General features: G+C 33.6%; 2 protein-coding genes across 3 annotated transcripts; one reads left to right on the forward strand and one right to left on the reverse strand.

The window, feature by feature from the left end:
• The first annotated feature begins 626 nt into the window (after nt 1-626).
• Nucleotides 627-5,121, forward strand: LOC141683374 (soluble inorganic pyrophosphatase 6, chloroplastic). 2 transcript variants are annotated; one of them, XM_074488072.1, is made up of 6 exons: nt 627-954; nt 2,132-2,292; nt 3,307-3,407; nt 3,516-3,697; nt 4,476-4,592; nt 4,752-5,121. In XM_074488072.1, exons 1-6 carry the CDS (start codon nt 715-717, stop codon nt 4,842-4,844), a joined length of 894 nt encoding a protein of 297 aa, XP_074344173.1. In that variant the 5' UTR covers nt 627-714; the 3' UTR covers nt 4,845-5,121. The 2 variants fall into 2 exon arrangements, with proteins under 2 accessions (XP_074344173.1, XP_074344174.1); XM_074488073.1 differs by having other exon boundaries at nt 633-954; nt 4,494-4,592.
• A 3,191-nt stretch (nt 5,122-8,312) lies between these two features.
• On the reverse strand, nt 8,313-12,162 carry LOC141687273 (beta carbonic anhydrase 5, chloroplastic). The gene is made up of 9 exons (XM_074492481.1): nt 11,825-12,162; nt 11,638-11,705; nt 10,681-10,842; nt 10,543-10,591; nt 10,280-10,393; nt 10,068-10,121; nt 9,349-9,431; nt 9,152-9,257; nt 8,313-8,737 (listed from the first exon to the last, which is right to left on the reverse strand). Exons 1-9 carry the CDS (start codon nt 11,900-11,902, stop codon nt 8,534-8,536), a joined length of 918 nt encoding a protein of 305 aa, XP_074348582.1. The 5' UTR covers nt 11,903-12,162; the 3' UTR covers nt 8,313-8,533.
• Between the last annotated feature and the right edge of the window lie 10,403 nt (nt 12,163-22,565).

The following is a 22,565-nucleotide window of genomic DNA, read 5'->3' on the forward strand; positions in this document are numbered from 1 at the left end:
ATCAAAAAAAATTAATATACATAAAAATATTAAAATTGTGCACTTAATTCACGAAAAACACATTTATTACAATAATTAATATACAAAATATCATTGATATACACTAATTTTCCGAATTAGTATATTTTTCTCAAAAATACTCAATTAATACATCTCTAAGTGCAATATGTGCCTCTTTATTTTTTTTTATTTTTAAATTTTAATGAAATTATGTTTTCTCATTATTTTAAGTTTTATTTTAAAAATAAATGTTGTTAACTATTAATTATATTCAGTTATTAATTATATAATTAAATAATAAAAAATTAATTTAAAATCTCATAAACTACAAATAACAAAACCATTATTTTATATTAAACCAAGTGATCCAAATTTGGATCAACGACCGTTCACTGATCCAAATTTGGATCACCGTTGAAATGAAATTTAGTGTAATCTGCCCCAAATTATTTGTAACTTGGTTATATACTTTTAATATTGGATCAGTAAACTGAATTTTTTCTATATAAAAGTTTTTTTTCCTCTTAATGAAAAAAGCAACAAAAATTCATAAAAGCCCAAAATTAAAAAAGCCACTTTAAACGTTACTAAAAAAAATCCTCAGTGCACAAATCATTGGAGGCCCCATACACACACCTATACACACACACTGCCAAGCTATATATCCACACACAGTTGATCCATCAGCAACTCTCACACACCAACCACTACAAAATGGCGGCTACAAGAGTGATTGTATCAGCTAATTCTTCATTCTTGCTCAAACCCCATTTGCTAAAACCCCATCAATCTCTCAATCTTTGCTTCAATCTCAATAAAAATCCAAGCTTTTTGTCCAAGAAAAGACTTTTTAGCTGCAAATCACTTTTTAAACCTGAAATTATCACTAAAGAAGATGGTTTGCCTGAGACCCTTGATTATCGTGTCTTTTTTCTTGAAAAATCTGGCAGAAAGGTACTGTCTTTTTGGGTCTTTTTAGCTTGATTTTTTTGGGTTTTTGAAGTTTTGTGATTAGGGTCTGTTTGTTTGCATAATTTGATGAATTGGATTAGTTTTTGTTGGGCTTTTTTTTGTTTTTTGTTTGGGTTTTGGGCTTGTAATTTGATGGATTGTGATAATTTTGTTGTTCTGGCATTGTATGTTATGGTTGTTATAAATAGAGATTTGATGCTGATTAATGTTTTGCAGATTTAGTATGAGTTTTGGGTAAAATTAGAGGTGTTTTTTTGTTAAAGTTTTGATTTTTAACATTTGGGGCTAATTTGCGAAAGCCGAAAGGTGATCAATAAGTAGGAAGATGTAGTAGATTATAATGCATGATATCATTGGTGCTTTAACGACAATAATAACCCATTAGACTATTGTGAAGTGCAAATTTTTACGAAGTTTCTATATTATAGTTGTTGGTAATTGTTTGCAGAGGTGTTAGTTTTGCAGATAATTGATTGGTGCTATTAAGGTTAATGAGATAAAGTTCGGGGATATTCTGCCTAGAGCAATTTTTAATATTGTGTTTAATTAGCCAAAAATGTTTGTAAAAATGTATTAAAAAATGCACAACTTTGATAACACGCGTTATTGGGAAAATCACGTGCAATGTGTATGTTATGGTTGTTATAATTAAAGATTTGATTTTGATTTATGTTTTGCAGATTTAGTGTTTGAGTTTTGGGGGTAAAATTAGAGTTACTTTTTGTTAAAGATTTAATTTTTAGCATTTGGGGCTAATATGCAGTTGGTGAGAGTCAGTAGGAAGCTATAGTAGATTATAATGCATGATATCTTTTGTGTTTTAATCCAATAATAATCAAAAAAATTATTGTGAAGTGCAAAATTTTTATGAAGGTTCCCTATTCTGCATTGTTTGCAGTTGTTTGCAGCAGTGTTAGTTCTGCAAAAAAAATTGATTGATGCTATTGAGATTAATTGGATGAAGTTCGGGGATATTGTGCTTTGAGTAATTGTAGTATTATGTTTAATTAGCCAAAACTGTTTGTAAATATGTATCATAAAATACACAGCTTTGATAACATGTGTTATTGGGCAAATCACGTACAATGTGGATGTTCTTCTGCTTCTTTGACAAGCTAGATTTATTCTCATGGTGAATTTATGTTTGTTTGTTGTGCAGCTTTCTCCTTGGCATGATATACCATTGCATGTAGGTGATGGTGTATTCAATTTTATTGTTGAAATTCCTAAAGAATCAAGTGCTAAGATGGAGGTTGCTACTGATGAGCCATTCACTCCTATCAAGCAAGATACTAAAAAGGGAAAACTTCGTTATTACCCGTAAGCTATTCATGCTGATTAAATCGTCTAGTTTAAGTAAAAGTTACCAAAAAAAGATGAAAATTTGTTTAGTGAAGAATCATCCTTGGGAATTCTAAATCTCCAATTTTCCATATATTATACTGAAAATTTTTACAAGCAAGGTTGGTAATATAACTCATATATTTCGGTATTACCTTGTCTAACTTCTAAGTATGCCATTTTTTATCTGTGCATCAAGTGGGTGCTTCGTTATATTTTATTTGTCTTGTCATCAGTGAACTTTATATCATTACATGAATAAGAGCAGTTTATTTTGAATCATTCTCATGCTTACCCTGAAATGCTTCATTATAATCTTGTTGAAGAATTAAGAAATGTATTTTAGTAAGGCTTAATTATAACTTAAACTTTTTTTTTAATCACCATTATAATTTAAACCTTGAAGTATGATATTATGTACACATAAACCCTTAAAGAAAAATGTCATACTCATCAGCCCTTAATGTACCAAATATTTACATCATGACCCTTGCTCGGGCCAAATGTTCTAAAGTATGAAATGCCACATTTTCAGGGAGGTATGGGGGCAGAAAATTGCTTCTTCCCATTAGAGTTTTAAGTCCATTTCCCGTCCAACACATTAACCTCTCTCATATATTACATTAATCTGTATCAGTCTAATTTATTTCATGTGATAACCCTCACCCGGTACCTAACACTTAATGATTCAGGAGTGTTAGTTGGAGCAAGGGGGAGGATATACACATTTGATACATAAGGGGTTGATGTGTATGACTTTTTTCTTCAAGGGTTTATGTGTACACAGAATCATACTTTAAAATTCAAATTATAATTAAGCCTTTTGGTAAAGTTTTTCCCTTATCTTTGGCAACTTTGGGTAAAGTTGGCATGCCAGTGTTTTCCGCTTCAAGTCTATAAACATGCTTAGGCCTTAGTTTAATCTTCGATGATTCCTTGGAATATCTGCTGTAACGTTTCCAAGTTATCTTATTAGCTCTTTTTTTTTCCTAGATACAATATAAACTGGAATTACGGACTGCTTCCACAAACATGGGAAGACCCCACATTAGCTAATTCTGAAGTTGAGGGCGCATTTGGGGATAATGATCCAGGTATACCCCTCTTTTCTCTTTTTTTTTTTCTGTATGATGTATATATAATGTTATCCAATCCACAGATAGTTATATCTAAGTAAATATGGTTCCTTCCCTGATCTACAGTTGATGTTGTTGAGATCGGGGAAACTCGAGGAAAAATTGGCGAGATTTTGAAAGTTAAGCCATTGGGTGCTTTAGCGATGATTGATGAAGGAGAACTTGACTGGAAAATAGTTGCAATTTCACTGGATGATCCAAAGGCCTCACTTGTGAATGATGTTGATGATGTTGAGAAGCATTTCCCGGTATGATTTTGGTGGGCAATAAAAGATGTAATCATGTTTATATCTTATGTTTCTACAGTGTAGTGCAGATTTCGTAAAGATACAAAAGTTTCTGTCTTTATAGGCTGGCTTAAAATACCAAAACATTCGTTAAAAATACCTAAGAATCATTACTAATGATTCTACTCAGTCACCTGTGGTTGCCGCGTTCACAGTCCCTGTGTTTTTAGAGAATCATCACTTTTAGGTGCCTAATCATTTTAATTACAGGCTATAATAAAACCATTTGTCTGTAGGCAGCAGTTGGCTTAGTTCTTTTAGTCTGCAACTGTCACATATTAAATATGAAAGCAGCATGGAGTTTCATGGAAGTGCAGACATTTTGTGAACCCCATCATAAAATATATATCCTAATAAGTTTCCTCATCTAATTCCAGTAAATAAATATGCAAAAAAACATTACATATAAATGACTCGTCACATCTCAAACCCATCCGGAAACGAGTTATGTCCGGATTTATTTCTATGCTGTCTTTTGTACTCGACTAGATCAGATACTGGTCGCTATTTTAAATTCAATATCTAAATCTCTCTCCTATCTGGAACTGTTTTCTTTAATGGGCTACATATCTAGTTTGGTCATGTTGGATGAGAAAGAGCCCCCATGTCAATAGCTTTATTCCTACATAAGTTGTTGATGTCCAGTCCACTGCTGCTAATAGTACAACCTGAGCACTGCAATACTAATTGTATGATGTCATCATATCTCTTAAATAAATTGTCATCTCGTGGGTACGAGTTGGAATTCTTTTTTCAGGGAACTCTCACTGCAATCAGGGACTGGTTTAGAGATTACAAGATTCCCGATGGAAAACCTGCCAATAAGTTCGGTCTTGGAAACAAGGCAGCGAACAAGGTATCTGATCAGACTGCTTTCTCGTATACACAGTGCATTTTCATTATGACCGTTGTAGTCATCTTAAAATGTCTTTAGCTCTGACTTTTATAAGATCATGCCATTTCTATCTAATGAGAACTCTAAATTTATTATTGTATACTTCATTGAATGTGGCAGGATTATGCGCTAAAGGTGATTACTGAGACGAACGAATCGTGGGCTAAACTTGTAAAGAGATCTGTTCCTGCCGGAGAACTTTCACTTTCCTAAACAAAAATTTTGAGCTTTTGTTGTGTGGTGATCAGTGGCCGTGCCTGTAAAATTCTTCCTGTGTCATCTCTTTTTGTGACCAGGCCTGGTATTATTATTGTTCAAAATCCTTCCTCCCTTTCGACTATAGATATGATTTATATATTGAGATGCAACAGAACTCATATTATGCCAGCCTTTGAATTGTAAGTCACAAGTTATTGAGACAATGCTACATTTTTTAAGTATAAGCTACTTTAACGGGGCCAATAAATCTGCAGAATGCTTCTTCTCCAGACATCATGGTTTTCGCAGCAATGTTAATATTTGGAGTACTTTTCTGGTGTCATTCAAACTGCCATTTCATTAGTGCCGTCAAATTGTTATTATAAATAAGAATTTAGCGCAATGGTTTGATTTAAGATGCCCCAATCTTGCTTACAATTTTCAATTCTATTGATTCTGGTTTCCGGTGAAGATGAAACCAGGCCTTTAACACCTATTCCAGAAAGTAAAGAGGCTGTTTCCGTAAAGGCCCTTCAATTTCATCAACAACCGCTAAAAACATTTACATAATTGCATAGTAATTTACATACTCAAGGTACACCTCGAACCAAATCAGCCTCCTGCGATCTTCCGACTACCAGCAGAACTCAAGAACTGCACGAAGCCTGTTCTCCATTTTCTCCGCCTCAGAAGACGCATTTTTACCCCGAGTCTCCACATTGCTTCGTTCTGCACTCGATCTTTCTTCGAATACGTGAATGTAATCTAGGAAACGCTTGAAACACCCGGAACCCTTGCCTCCGAAAAACGGAAATGCCGTTGATCCTGATGTCTCCTGAGATGAGCCTGAGCTTGGTTTGTGATTCACAAGAATCAGCATTGCTGCAGTTGGTGACATTGCTCTCAATTGTTGGGGAGATTGTTTGATTTACAACAAATCCAAGAATGAGCTGCTTGTATAAATAGACCAATGCTACATGTATGTGCATGTGTAAATGTGTGCTTGTGAGTGTGCATATTACACAAAACGGTGGGTAAATTTGTAGATAAGTTTGACGTGTGCGTGCATGCGTGTGCGTATGAGGTATTTGCACACATTTTAAAATGGTTTTGAATAAATAATTTTGAAGCTGCTTGATTTCCGAATCTGGGGGCTCACTCTTCAGTCTTCACTGCTGGCTTTCCAAATCTTTTGCTTCCAAAACAGGAGGCGGATAACTGATTTTTTTCCCATCTACATTTGAACCTCGATTAAGTTCATAAATTAATAATCCCGTTAAAATAATTTTTTTCACTTATCCCAATATAATGAACCAGTGTATTTTTACATTCGATGAAATAATTAAATCGCTAAAATAATATTTTTTACCGATCCCAATATAACAAACACTGTGTACTTTTACATTCGATAAAATAATAAAATCGCTAAAATAATATTTTTTTCTCGGTTCCAAACCTATTACTTAAAAAAAATAACTTATTACTATTTTCAATATTGGACTAATTTATAAACACAAATAAACAAACTCTATTTAATTCGATAACAAATAGTAACCAAGAAATCAAATTATTCTACCAACATTTCCTAAGATTCCTGATTTTCGAAATATCTAAAAAAGACAGAAACGGTGTTTTTATTATGATATTTGAATTTTTTTCATGCATTTCAAAATGTTTTGACTGTATTGTTTATATTGTAGTTTTTACAATTTTTCGTAGTTCTTATTATAACTCATAGAAATAAAATTATGAATATAATAATTCAAGAATCATACTATATTATTATAAGGTTGCTCTGTACAGTTGTTTGGTACGACAAATAACAATCGTGACATTTAAAGTCAGAAAGATGAGAACCGTTGGATGTAATAATAAAATATTATTATATTAATATTTAAACTGCTCTCATGGATTCAGGGTTCGAACCCCGTGAACAGCTTATTATATTTAAACTTTTATATTCTTTATTTTAACAATTTTTACAGGTTCAGGGCTCGGGTCCTGTGAACAACATATTATATTATATTATTTATTTTCAGTCAAGTTTCAAATTATTATAAAATATATATTGTTATAACTTATTCTATTTTTCAACTATTGAAAATTATATTATAAAATATATCATTAAAAATTATCGAATATTAAAAGTAATCCGTGCATTGCACGGGTTATATGATAGTATAAAAGAAACGGAAAAACCACTTAAATTTTATATCAGTGAAAAAAGGATAAATTATTTGATTTTTGTTTAGTCTCTCCTTAATCGCGAAAGTTTGATTTATTTTTGTATGCTTTGATATTTTTTTATCTGGGATTACAGATTTACTGGATTTTATTGGTTTTGACAAAAAAAATTATGGGGTCGCATTGACGATCGGTTGCACCATCGGTTGCTCAAGTACAGATATTCATGTTATCTTGAAAAAATCGTTTGACTGTCTCTCCAAAAAGAAAAAATTCAACAGCAATGTATCTAAGCATTTGTTCAATTTCAATTGTTGTATATGTTGTATCATTTTTAAATTAATTCCCTTTTTTCTTAAGAAAAACAAATTGTGCATACTTTCATGTAGATTCATGTAGATTGCACTTTGTAAACAGTAGACACTAGTAGTAACATTAAAACAAACTAGAGACTATCTTTTTTGAGCCGCCTCCCTCCTCTATCCTCTCTCCTAGGGTTTGTCAATTTTTAAGTAAATCGATGAATTTCTACTGATTTTCTCCGATGGAAAACCCCGATCCTTTCATTTTTTTATTCTCGTTAATTTTTTTTCAATAAAATCAATTATTTTGGGTATTTGTGTGTCTCTCCTCTTGGAGTGTGTATCTGTCTCTCATTTTGGAGTCTCTCATTTTGGAGTGTTTGTTATGTTTTTGCTTAATCATGCTTGGGTTAATCAGGTATTGGATCTGTTGATGATGAAGTTGCTGATATTTTTGTTGATCAAAACCTGTATCGAAATCAAAACCTGTATCGAATCTGGGACGGTGATGATTATTGCAAGAGCTCACCTTTCACAATTAAAGATTGTTCATCTTTTATGAGTTTACAATTTCGACATGTCTATAGCTGGTATCTGGCATGTAGATAGCTGAGATGCCTTCGGCATGTCTATAGTTGGTGTCCGGCATGTAAATAGCTGGGGTGCCGCTTCTTTAATCTCATTTTATGCGATTGTTTTTCTGAACATTGGGCTAACCATAGTTTTTACGTGATATGGTTAATTGCGATGTTGCTATTTTCAGAGATGCTTGTGCAATTTTGATCGCCTGAGATGTCTTTGATTTTGTTTTTCGTTTCAAGAATTTTTAAATTATATGTGTTAAACGATCAGACAACAAATCATCTAATTGATTTTAGTATGTTATTTGTTTTATCACCTGGTTGTATCGACAATTTTGGGGTTTGTCCCAGCCGTATTATATTCAATTTAATGAAAATCTTTTGCATTTGTCAAAAAAAAAAAAAACAAACTAGAGTCTCATCGGAACAAAATGTACTTGACACCAGCAGTTACAAATTACATCAAAACTAGACCTGTCAACCCACAAATTACACAACCCCAATCCCCAGCAGACGAGGTTTATTACAATTATGCATATGCATCAAACATCTAAAAAGTCTTTACTACTTGCTCATTATTTTTATATTCAACAAACAACTAATACATTTAATGTCACAATGAAGAAAAGAGTACTATTCAGGACCAAAATTCTCTACTAACAAGAGAGTATCCATCACTTTCTTTCTTGGAGCTAGTTGCTTTGTAATCAAGTGACCATTTCTCGAATGTACAGTTAACAAAATCATAGTAGCCACCATGTATAGAAAGCAAGCCCTTTGACACCCTTTCTTCTATCCACGGGTAACTTATCAAGTTCAACAGCGATAGGTTGACTGACTCCTGAAAAATTATCAAGGGCTTTGATTAGCAACATAATTTAGTTCCTCGGTCTATGTTAATTGCGTTCAATGATCTAAACATATATACACATACACAAACATATGTCATGTTCAGAGTCTAGGATGGCCCAAGCGGTGGCCAAGGTTCTTCCATAGCTAGGTAGTGATAACCCAAGCACTTCATGAGATTGCATGTAATGGTCTCAAATATTAATTACATTTTAACTTATAAGGCAACATTTGATGATCCTAGAGAAGTAGTAATTTTAAAATAAAGATATACTATGCCGAGGAAAAAAATTAGCAACTTAGGTACACTAGATGAAAAAATTATTGTAAACTAAAGCAGAATTGATACTGAAAACTATCAGATGGTACACTCCACGAACACTAGTACTCAACAACAACAGTATACCTTTTCACAATGTTTGCACTGCAGGTCAAAGCTAAGATTGGAAGCAGCAGCCTTTGTGTTTAATTTTGCATTTTTACCAGTAACTACCCAGCTTCTAATAAAGCTTCTGAAGTGGATAAATAAGATAAACAAAAAATCAGTACCATGATATGTATGTAGGTAAACTCAACCAACATAAACTGAATTTTATGCAAAACCTTGAATTGTCTTCGTCTGGCATACCCATTAGGGCACGAATGCCTCCACAGCAGCTATGACCAACTACTAAAATATTTTCAACCTGCAGAAAGTCGTAACACACTTAAATTTGGACGATCATGAAGAGTAGTTTAGAGTTAACAAATTGTATCCGACACATCACCATCCGGGATTTGATAGTATACAATATAGAAGTCAGCTGAGGTATTTATGTAATCTGTATTAATTTATGTTGCAAACTAGTTTATCTTTTGTGTATGTCTGATAACCAGCATGTGTTATCTAACATCCATATCAATTTTCTAGAAAATACTAAATTCTATATTTACTAATCTTTGCCAATATTTTTTTCCCTCTCCAGGCCCATCTATATGCACAGAATGACCAGGTAAAGGTATTACTTGTAAGTTGTAATCTAGAGGTTGCACTGATGTGTTCTAATATAGTTCATATATTTTAAAGGGGTTTTCTAATTACAGTAATTCATGAATTCTATTAGGTTACTATAGTACCAATTGCCAAACATACAACTACACAAGGTTCCTTTCTTTCTTCTCCTTTAATTAAGGAGATGATGAGGGTCAAACTCTATACTTATTCAGCACTGACAGTAGTTGCTACACCTGGACTACCAACTGCCTGATCCTCAAAAAAGGATCTTAATTCAATTAAGAAGAAAATAAAAGAAATTGAAGTAGTTACAGCTGCCGCTACTTACTTCTAAGGTATTCACTGAAAACTCAAGAGCTGCCTTTGTTTCTGTGGGTCCAGTCTGCATACAAAGAGTTTTTAAGATAAAAAAAAAATTAAAATATACAAATATACAACCAAATAGAGGATGTTTTCTGCTAAATCTGTGACTAAAAATCTATGATTAAAATTCGGCACTGAAATTGTGCTAAAGAGAAAGCAGATACAGGTTATCAGTACCTCAAAAGGAGGAACCAAATTTGCGACATTACGAACCACAAAAGCATCTCCGGGTTGAAATCCTAGGATGTTGGATGGACATACCCTTGAATCTGCACAAGCAATAACAAGGACCTGTTCTTGATATTGTCAGTTAACAAATTATGACTGTTGTATAGCAAAATGCCAGCTGCCAAATCTGAAGTCCTCTTTAATAAATAAAAAAAATATGTAGCATGTGTGTGTTTAATGAGCTGAAAAACCATGTTGGGTAAACATTATACCTTTGGGGCTTGACTTTTGGCAAGATTTTGGAAGTGCTCCAAGTTTTCCCTATCAAGAAATTCACATAAATGAAGACAGTTTTAATAAAATTATATCCTAAAGTTAAAAAGATATAGTTATGACTTATGAGTTCATACTGGTATTTATGTCTTTTGAAACTAAGAAACCGGTGTTTCATTTCATTAAACAGGTCATTTCCATTTTGAGTTCCAGTTGTGTTGCTCTGCTTGGTATCTGCAAGCTCTTGAGTCACCCTTGGGGAATCCATTGATGCCTTCAAGCTTAGAGTAGGATTGTTCCTGTGATAGATAAGACAAATATGAGTATGTGAAGTAGTAATTTATGGAATTGATCATTAATCTTGAAAAGCATTCACATCTTCAAGTCTATTCGAAGGTACATTGGATGCAAAAAGAGTTGATTTATATGTATTCTGCGAACTAGAAGTTACACTAGAAAAATTTACAATTTCACATACAGAAATTAAGTTATCAAATTAGGCTGAATCAGTAGTAAAATCTTTTATCTGTCAGTCATTATCATTCGTCTATGATTCTAATTTTATTAATTCTTTAATAACTCAGTACATCAGGATAATAAAGCAAGACTAGTTTAATAAAGCCTTTGGTTGAAACAAATTTATAGTACCGGGAAAGTACATAAGAGAATATAGTAAAACTCTTGTCAGAGACAATCTCTGTCAAACTCAGGAACAGAAACTTAAAACAGAGAGCACTCTAACAAAAACTAACCAACTATAGGAAGTACTCACGAAAACTGATAAATTAGTAATGATCATAACATTAACTGGATTGTCTCAGTCATTTCCGCAAACACCTCCTACTCAAAACACACTAGCACACATATGTAAACACCAACATAAACCACTTCCAAATTCCAACAAATCATTTCACAGAGAGCAAATTCCGAATCACCCAAATCAATACGTGATTAGACAAGAATTTGAATTAAAACCACACAACACAAATAAGATCATAGTACATTTCATAAACAATCATCATCATCCAAGAAAACAAAAAATAAAAACTTTCCATACTTTAAACACACAATTCAAAATTCTAAAACCAGCCCACCTAAAACAAATGGCTTTCCTGAAATGGGTCAGCTTCCTTTCAGAGAAATTCAACTTATTTCCAAAAATCTGTTCAAGAAAATCAAGAAATGTCAGTACTAAATCAAGAAAAGGCACTTCTGTTTTTGTGTGTGTAAAATGTGTGTTTTATGGTAAAATATATAAAGGGGAACTATAATTAATATTACTGATGATGATTTAGCTTGATTTGTAGTGAATTGAGTAGAAGATTTGAGTAGAGAGGAAGATCCAACAGCATTATCCATCACAAAGATGTAAAAAGTTTGAGTGTTTTTTATTTATTTTGCTGTGTGGTGTAAAATGAAAGAAGAGAGAATTATAATCAAAGGCAATGCTAGTTATATTCTCTTCTTCGGATTTACCAAAGTTGAGAAAGATTGTATACATATATAATGTGTGTTTATATAAAAGATGAAATGAATAAAAAAATTTGGTGGGATCAAAGAACACTTGTTTCTCCTCCCACAAAGACGGAGAAACCAATGTTACTGAGGTGGTAATTTCAGACAGGTGTCATTTGTTGTACATTAAATAAATTTTTAGGTTTGAGCAAAGGTGGTTGATAGTTGAAACTAACAAGGCCCCCACTTTGTGTGGCCCATTGTAAAATATTATTATTATTATTATTAAGTTTGGGCTTTCTACCGTCAAAAAGAAAGTTTGGGCTTTCTAATTAGAAAAACAAATTGGGCTTTCGTGGTATCAGGAGCAAGTCCAAAAGTGTCATAATAAATGTCTTAAAAATATTATAAAATATAATATTCTAATAATTTTGAACAATATTTTCATGTATGTACTTCAACAACAATATCTTATAGTTGTGATTTATCATTAAAAAAATATTATATTTGAAATATATTTGGAGAGAATGAAAAAAATGAGAGAGAATATACTGTAAAAAAAGGAGGGAAGTAATTTTTTTATTGAAAAAATTATAAGACATGCCTAGTGGAGCCTTTAAAATGAAACATGTGATGCCTCGCGTTTTAAGACACCACTAGGATATTATTGGAGCATCTAATTATTCAAAATATCTAAAATTATAATTTAACACAATAATTTAAGATATTGTTGAACTTGCTATTAATAGTTAGAATTGTGGCCTATAATATTATATTATATTATATTATTATAAGTTAGGGCTTTCTCCCGTTGTTAATTAGAAAAAACTTGGGCTTTCTAGGCACATCTATATAATCTTAAAGGCTACTATTGCCCATATAAGTTTTACCCATAAAATTTACCGATGACCCATGACCCATTTTATTTTTTTACATATAAAACTTTACATTATACACATATCCATGGATCTTTCACATTTAAATTCATTATAACCCATTTTAGAAACTAACATAAATACACTTAACCCGCTCCCCGATTGTAGCAACTGAATGGTACGTTTGAATTTTTTTGAATTTGTTTCTCTCTATTGCATAACTTCAGCCTCCTATAATCTTCTCATTTGTTCCATGCTCCGATGATTTGCTGTTAATCATGGATCCACGCTCTCATTCAACCTCTGCAAGGACTTCACTTATAGGTTTATTTTCATTATACAGTCATGTTAATCATTATGCACGTTAACTGTTATCAGATTTGTTTGGTTTGTGTCTTTATCTACAGGTTTAAAGGTTTGAATGTTCATGACTCAACGGGTATATATATCTTTCTTTATCTTTATGGTCGTATGTTGTTTTTGAATCTAAATCATGTCCTTATATTCGTTTCATGAACAGTTGTGAAGCGTAGAAATATTTGTGTTGGCCAAGAAAATCTTAGTCCCGGTGTTACAGTTTCAAATCAACAGACACCAGGTTCTATAGTATCGTCTGGTAAGTTTTTCATATCATACATATCTTATTTGTTACATAAATAAATTCTGAAACCCATGTGTAGCATACACATTTTATAATGGGAAATAGGTCTCCTTTACAATCATTAGCAAGTAAGACACATGTTTTGCGTGATTCCCCCCCAGATTCCTTCTAACTTTGTTGTTGATGTTTCGTCTAATAGAAGTAATAGAGCTTCCTTCACAGGTATGTGTAGTTTGTCTACAAATGTTCCGTGCTGATGTTCAGTCTCTGTACCAATGTTCCTTGCAGATGTATGATGTATTGCATAATTTTATTGTCTGTGATATTTGTTAATTGCTAGATTTGAAACGTATGAGCAGATGTGTGGGATTGAGACTTGTTGGTGGATCAAACAACACTCCTTGCAGTGTATCAATTTCACCTATTTCAGGTATTACACTTGAAGAAAATAACACTCCAATTGCCAAGAACATGGAAGGAGCTGCTGCATTGTCAGATATTACCAATGCGTCAGGTACATTATATTAGAACTTGATAGTGAAAGTTAGAATTTTGTATGTTCTGTTGCCTTTGCTATATGTTTTAATATTACATTGTGGTATTGGTTGCAGCCGTGAAACGTAGAATACATGGTCGCAATATTGAAAAGGATTTTCCAAGCCCCATGTGTATGTTGTCTTTTAATAATTCTTTTATAAATAAGTCATTATTATTTCCTATATCATTATTGCCCCTAATCATTTTATTCCATTACTAACAATGTATATTAAGAACTCTATATTTTAATTTATTTTTGTACAACAATCTTTTTTTTTGGAATTACAGGTGTAGAAAATAACAGTGTAGCAGCGAAAAACACAAAACCATCTTCCACGCCTTCAGATATGAACAGTACCATGTGTGCGTTACCTATTAACTTAATTCTCCAAATTGTAAGATTTTATGCCTGTTTTAATGGGAAAACAATTAATTTGGAGTGTTTTATTTTGTTGCAGCTAAGAAATGTAGAGTACGTGGTCCCAATATTGAGAAGATGTATACAAATGCCATGCGTATATTCTTTTGAGAATATGTTGTTTTGTGATTTTTTTAAAACTTTACAGAATGTAATTTATTAATCCCACTTTCTTCAATAAAGGAGATGTATACTCACTTATTTATTTACTGTGCAGCTGTGAAACGTAAAGGACTTGGTATGTCCTCTGTGAATAACGATGACGCATCTTCAAACTCTAATCCCATCTTCGAACATGGGCGAATGAGCCAAACTGGGACGTCTCATTTACGTAGAAGTTGTCATAATCCCCATGAACCAAAGTTAAGAAACAGTAAAGGAAAGAATAAATGTCAAGCATCTCCTGAGAAGAGGAATTTGATTTCAGATTTTGAAAATATGGTTGAAACTGATAATTCAGAGTCCAGTGATTCAGATGTTGGAATTGATGACATGTATCATGATGACCTTGATGGTGTGATATTAAATCAGAACTGTTGGCGTGGAAATATGGATCTTGGTCCTCCGTCAAAGTTGTGCAATAAATATGGTGCTACTATGTGGAACGAAGAGCGTAATAATAAATCATGTCCACGTAAAGAGCCCACATTTTTTATGTGTTGTCAAAATGGTCAGATACATTTGTCAAAAGAAAGGCCGCCACCAGAACCACTAGCTTCGTTGTTACTTGGTGGTGAGAAATTGAGGCATTTTAAACAATACATAAGAGTGTACAACTGCATGTTTCAATTCACTTCCACCGGTGGTAAGATTGATAACTCAATACACAGAGGTAGCTCTCCATATTATTTTCGCTTACAAGGTCAAAACTATCATTTGGTTGGGAGTTTAGTACCGCTAGATGGATCTTCACCCAAATTTTGCCAGCTCTACATATATGACACGCAGAATGAGGTTGATAATAGAATCAATGCAATGGGAGGTGCTTCTGACAATATTGATCCAGATATTGTCGAGGAACTTTTAGGTATGTTAGACAAGAACAATGAGTTAGTCAAAGCTTTTCGCATGGCTCGGAATTGGTTTGAAAATGAAGATCTGGATGAGTTTAAGTTAGTCCTCATATCATCTCAATCTTCTAGCGGTAGACCAAACCATATTACTCCATCTGATAAAGTTGCTGCTTTCATTGGTAGTGATGATACGAATATCGGTGGTTTTAGAGACACGGTTGTGAATTCCAAACAAGAAGGATTGAAGAGGATATATGAAACATATCCATATTTCATGCAGTTGCAATATCCACTACTATTTCCTTGGGGAACCGATAGTTATCATAAACGTATACCTCTGATAAGCAATAAATACTCTGAAATAGAAAATTTAGATGATAAAGACCTTGACTCAACACAGAGGCGACATGTTTCACTAAGAGAGTATTATTGTTACAAGATTATGATACACACTTCTGAAGGTATTTATTAGAAGTAAAAAATGTGATTAGAATATAAAATACGTAATGAATACGTGCATATTCTCACCATCATCTCATTAATTTCAGGTTTAACGCCACACCTTGCTGGACGTTTGTGGAAATAATACGTTGTGGATCAGTTTGCTGCCATTGAACAATATAGATTAGATTGGGTTTCAACGCATCAAACTACCATCCGTACTGATTTGTATAATTCTGTGCGTGATGCTCTCAGTAAAGGAGACCATGATCCAATGCATGTTGGAAAAGCTGTTATACTGCCTGTTTCATTCACTGGATCTCAACGATACATGTCTCAATACTTTAAGGATTCCTTGGCGATATGTCGTGCAATTGGTCATCCATCCTTATTTCTCACCATGACCTGCAACTCAAAGTGGTTAGAGATACAAGAAATGCTTAAATGGTTGCCCAATGTTGATCCTGTTGATGCACCAGATATTATTTCTCGCGTGTTTAAACTGAAGCTTTATCAACTATTAGATTTAATTAAAAAGAAGAACTACTTTGGAAAGTGTATAGGAGGTAAATTTATTTTATTGGACACCGACAATTTAACATTTATTTTTTTGAATCATATCTACACACATGCATAGATTTAATATTTTCTTTACTTATGTTTTGCACATTTATGCATGTAATTGAATTCCAGAAGCGTGGTTTGCCACACGTGCATATGCTAATCTGGATGAGCCCTGAAAGCAGACCTAATTATATTAAAAAGGTTGACCAATTGGTTTCTGCTGAAATACCAGATAAGAATTATGATCCAATAGCATATGAAGCTGTTAAAAACTACATGATGCATGAACCCTATGGTAAATACTTATTGTTAGTCCCTTAACAATATAGCAAGAATTACAGAAGGGGGGTTAAATGGAATTTTTGAACCTTTTTCTTGAAATAAAAATGTTCAACTCGATTATGGATATATTTGTTTTGATTAGCACAATGCGGAATGTAAACTTGAATGAATCAAAACATAAGTAATTAAAAACAAGAGTCTTTAAAAACTTTCTGGTGGATTTAAACAATTCCACCAGAGATATATTTAATATATCGAGAGGACTCTGTGTGCAGAAATGCTCACAGCTGCTTACACAAAATAGAACTGCTAAGAACACATGAAATGCTAAAGATAGTGCTTACAAAGATTTCTCTGTTGTTGTTTCTTAGCTATCTCAGTTATTTTTCTATTTGCTACTCTCTTGGTTTATATATTACCAAGATTACAAAGTCAAAAGAACTGAACAAATATAAAATCTAACAGTCTTGATCTTTGCTGCTTTTCGTCCTTTATTACCCAGTTAATGGGCTTTCACAGTGTACTTGTATCCAACTCAACGGCTGTGTGTCAGCTTTCACTGTTCAACTGATGTTTGAATCTTGATATGATCATCTGTCGACTTTCAGATCATCCGTCGATGACTTAATTGATCATCCGTCGACTGCTATGTTAAACATCCGTTGATAGTCATTTGATCATCCATCGAAGCTTTGTCAAGCATCCGTTGGTAGCTATTTTGGTCATCCGTCGAAGCTTTGTTAATCATCCGTTGGTAGCTATTTTGGCACTTGACTTCATTTCACTTATACAGAATTACAAGACATTGCTTATGTACAGTTAATCAACCTATTCTGCATATCTAGTTAAAGTCAACATGACTTATATGCTACTCCAGATTCTATACAAAGGTGCATACAACACTGTGCTACAAACTTATTATTACATAAGCTACTCACTCGATGGATAATAAGTTAATCATCCATCGGGACTATAATGAGTTATCCGTCGGGACTATAATTCTTATCCGTCGAGTGCTACATTATTTCACTAAGTAAAATCTACTTAGATGTTTTGTTTAGGTAATCATCAAGTACACAACATATTCACAACAATCTCCCCCAATTTATGTCTACTGGAATTGTAGCCATAAATTAAGAGATACTTGATGATAACAAAACATCCTAAACATATATCTTTAAAGATAAGTAGATAAAACTGAAAGTGCTTCAATTTAAACAAAAATGTACAAGGTTTGGCTCACAGTCAGTTCAAGATGCTCCTCTAGTCTGAGCAGATTTTTCTAGATTCTTGAAGGTCTGGATCTTCTTCCAAGCTTTCTGTTGTTTTCTTCAATTTGATTCTGGAGCTGTCTGTGGAATTCTAATTCATCAGATTCTGAGAGATATAATATTTCTTGCATTTCCAAGAGAGTCTCATTGCTAGAGATACTCAATTGGTCTTCTAATCTGAAGAATCTTCTCACACCCTTGTCATCCATGAATTCCATCAGCCAGTAGGGCCTTAGATGCACTCTTCTCCCTGTGTATGGGATGATAAGAGTTTTGGGTTGTAACACCCCCAAATTCAAGGTCGGGAATTCGGGTCGTTACGATCACTTAATATTGACTAATAAATAATTAATCCTCTTTTCACATCATTACTCGACCTTTTAACCAAACTCACACACACACAGGTTATATGCTCAGAAACATTACTAAATTAACGTTAAAGTATTTAAGTTATTACAGACCAAAGGAAATTATCTCAAAAGAGTGAATGCCGAGAACAGCTCTACATGAGACTGACTCGGGTCACAAATAGTCTTGGTTCAAGTACTCAAAAGGAAACTATCTCTATTCGTCTACCTGAGGTGGCTGGCGGACGAACAGTCTACGGTACTCACGGGCGTCCCCTACCCGTTTGCGGGCAGTCATCCTGGTTCGGGCCATGCTGGTAATCTGTTGTGATATGATATTTATAAAAGCAAGAGTGAGCACTAATGCTCAGCAAGATATAGATATCCATTATCTCAATATAATCATTTAGGGAAAAACAACCATTAGGCATTGTATAACCAAGGTTTCTAAAAGTTTATATGCTTGTCAATTTTATGAAAAACTCAACTTTAACTGTATCAGTTTAATCGGCTTATACTCGTACTCATTTTATCTCAAAATCTCAATATGATGCTTGAACCAAGATTCTCATATGGATGTGATATATGAACATCAACATCCTTATTTAAAACTCAGCCTTATCGGCCTTCTGTTGTAGGTTTCACAACAATTTATCCAAAGTGGAGGAAGGGACTATACTGGAATAAACCACGTACCGGTGATCAGCCGAATACGAAATTTTCTCTACTAGTAGAAGGAATACAAACCTAGCCGCCTTTGGGCTTATCAAGACATTACACGATGGTTGCCCATTTCCGTGCAAGTCCGAAAGTCAATGGTCACAGAGACCACATAACTGTATACTGCGCCACTCCGCGCTTGGTCACTACCCGATACCTCTCCGTGCCGGGTAAGCCACATTCCAGTCCCAAAACAATTATATCATTTAGATAAAATCCTTTATCGAAGGAATAGATCGTTCTCAGTTGACCTTTAAACAAGGTAATTTATCGGTCACTTTTATTACAATTGATTCTTGGGAGTTGTCGGAGTTTTAAATTTAAAAATCGTTTTCTACCCTTAACCGTAGTAGAGTTTTACATATATTGTTCACTTGTTTTTCATTGAGCGAGGAAGCAAAACCTTCATGCTTCTAGACTAAGTTCCCTAAGGTTTTGATAAGTTTCAGATGATTGATCTCTTCCGAGAAATTTTGAATAATTTAGAAAGTATCCTTGGGAACTATGTCTATTTTTAAATGATTTTTTTTTTGAGGTACGTAATATTAAATATTTACGGTCTCATAATATTTTTATGAAGGGTCCAATGAATTGATAAAACCTTAAGTACAAAATGTTTCTTAATAAGGTTCAATGAATTGATAAAAATCTTAATTAAATACTTAAGACGGGATTCGACATCTTATAATTATCCTTCGAATGGTTACATACATTTTAGATAGAGTGAATTGATTTAAAAACTTTTCAATATTACTTTAAGTATTTTCCGGATATTTTAGTAACTCTTTAGGTATTACTTATAAATAAATAGTCAAGTAGGATATCCCTTGAGTGAGTATTCGATTACCTCTTTTAGTTATAAATCAAATCTCAATCGCTCGTTTGATATGTATGTTACGCGAAAGTACTTTATTTATTGAAATCGAAATTTTCCGCGTCCGGCTCGTTCCGGGATTAAATTGATTTAAAACTATCTCCGACTCCCACTATCTTGTATTATATTAAAATTACGTTTCAATTTCTCATACTCGTATAAAACGAAGTTCGTCTCCGTAAATAATCACATAATTGGAATGTATTGATATCACAGACAAGCATATATTTTCGAATTATAAATCATGGCATCAATATCACAAAAGTATATATAGCATGGATAATTTGTGTTAGGGTTTCGTAAACTTGCCTCGAGTGCTAGGAGTGGTATGGTCTCGGGGCTTTTGTTGGCGATCTAAAATCAATAACCAACGATCTTAGTTAGTACGCGATTATCGATTCGCTTTACTAAAACATTTTTATAAAATCGAAAAATTAATATTTTCTTAAAATTCTTTTTGGACAGTCTTCCTTGCTGCATTATTTAATTATCATGATTTTTCCAAATTTTCGAAATCATTTTTAGCCTTTCAAAATTATTAAGCAAGTGGCCTATGCGCAGTTGGCTTTTCGTATGAACGCTCTACACTAAAACGATCATAACTTTTAAACCGTAAATCCCCTCGTGATGATCCACACATGTACAGAAACTACAAATCAAGATCTACCCAGTCATGGCCAGTGACTCACAAATTTCAAACATTTACATGGCCGAATACACTGCAGAAGGCAGACCAAGTGCAATAGGCTCCATATTCCATTTCTACTACTTGTTCTTGACACAATCACTACTTATGACCAACACAACACTTCTTACTTCTCAAGATCCACCCACATACACCTTATATACTTTATCTATCATCAAATAAAAGAATCATAACTCAAAAACTCAAGTACTTAGCAAGAATATGAGTAAAACAACCTTACACATACACAAACTCTTGGATCTTGACACTACATCATAAATAACTCTTAAACCCACCCTTAAAACTTTAAAGAGTTGGAAGTTATACCTTATTGAGCACTAGGAGGGTTAGTACTAAGGTGATTAGGGCTTGGTTTGCTTGAAAAACACTTAGAAGGGCTAGATCCTTAAGAAACAAAACCAAGAAACAAGTTAGAATTTTGGAGTTACTTTTCAGCACCTCATTCAAACATTTTTATAAAATTGAAAAAAACTAATTTGAGGCTGAAATTTGGTACGAATCTTACCCAAGATATATAGAAGCTATGGTAAAAATTTCATGACATTTGAATGCGTACATTTTGAGTTATGAATTTTTCTTTCTCCCTTGCTCAGAAAATCCGAACTGCTGGAATGTAAAATGGGAGAGCTTTAAGTGAGGGAAAAGAGGGTTGTTTTCTTTTGTGGATGAAGTGTGGGAGTGTATAATGAATATATGGGATGTATGCAGCAGATTTGACAATAATTTGGCAAAGGTATAGGTTGGTTTGATTGTGTGATGAAGTGAGAAAAGGGAGAAGTATGGCTTGTGTACTTGTTTGTCTCCCATCACTATTCAACACTATTCCACTAACTATTCTAGTTAACTTCTAATCATCTAGTTACACTCCTAACTACTAGTTAGGACTTGGTTATGCATGGCCAACTTGCATGGGATTTAATTTCTCATTCCTTTATTTATCGTAAACGCAATCGTCGTTCCATTCCGATAGATTCCACGTATAACGACTTGTTTCGTAGCGATTTCTTTTATCGCTTATAATACTATAACCAATTCCATTCCTTCTCTTGATCATAGAAACACCTTGATATATTATTTATTTCATGTAGTATTCCCGGTTCTACGCCATTCTTTACGGATACGAAAAAAACGTAGTATAATCGTAAATCTTCGAATTTCGTCGGCTTTTACATTCACTTATTTTCCTCGATAAACAAGAATATGATCTCGGATTCTCAAAATTCCACTATTCATTTTATGATGATCCCCATACGTATTACTTAATCAGCTCAAGTTACTATTCACAAAAGTTTTAAAATATTACAAAAAATCAGGGTTCTTACATGGGTAGTGCATCTTTGGCTCTAACACTCCTTAGCTCTTCAATCTTCTTCAATACTAATCTTCTTGCAGTTACATTAAACCCAAAGTTTTTCTTGAAGGATGAATAGACTTTGATCAACACAGCTTGGCTTTCTTGAAGTATCCTGTGAAGAGGCCACATAATCTCCCTTCCCCCTTTGTACTTGAACACCAACCTTTCAGGTAGGTTTCTGTATGCATCAATTGCCCTTACCTCATCCAGCTCCTCCAGATAAAGGTTTAGAACTGAGAATTCTTTGATGTCACACAAGTACAAGTAGTCTCCCCTGTTGACCTTGGGTTGAGCTTTGACTACTGACTTGGATTTGAGAGGTGACAACTTCACTTTCTTGACTGCCCTTGATTTTGTCCTTCTTGGCTTAATAAGAATTGGCAAGTTGAAGTCAGGAATTGGTAATTTATCCCACTCTATTGGCTCATCCTTTGGCACAATAGGCTCTCCATGTATATTCCTGTAGGGGTCCACCACCCTTATGTCTTCAAACACCACAGAGGGCTTTGATGCTTGAGTTTCAGCTTGAGTGGATTCCTTTAGAAATTGATCTTCCAATTCCTT

The sequence above is a fragment of the Apium graveolens genome, chromosome 9 (genome assembly GCF_009905375.1).
Source record: "Apium graveolens cultivar Ventura chromosome 9, ASM990537v1, whole genome shotgun sequence".
NCBI classification, from domain to species: Eukaryota; Viridiplantae; Streptophyta; class Magnoliopsida; order Apiales; family Apiaceae; genus Apium; species Apium graveolens.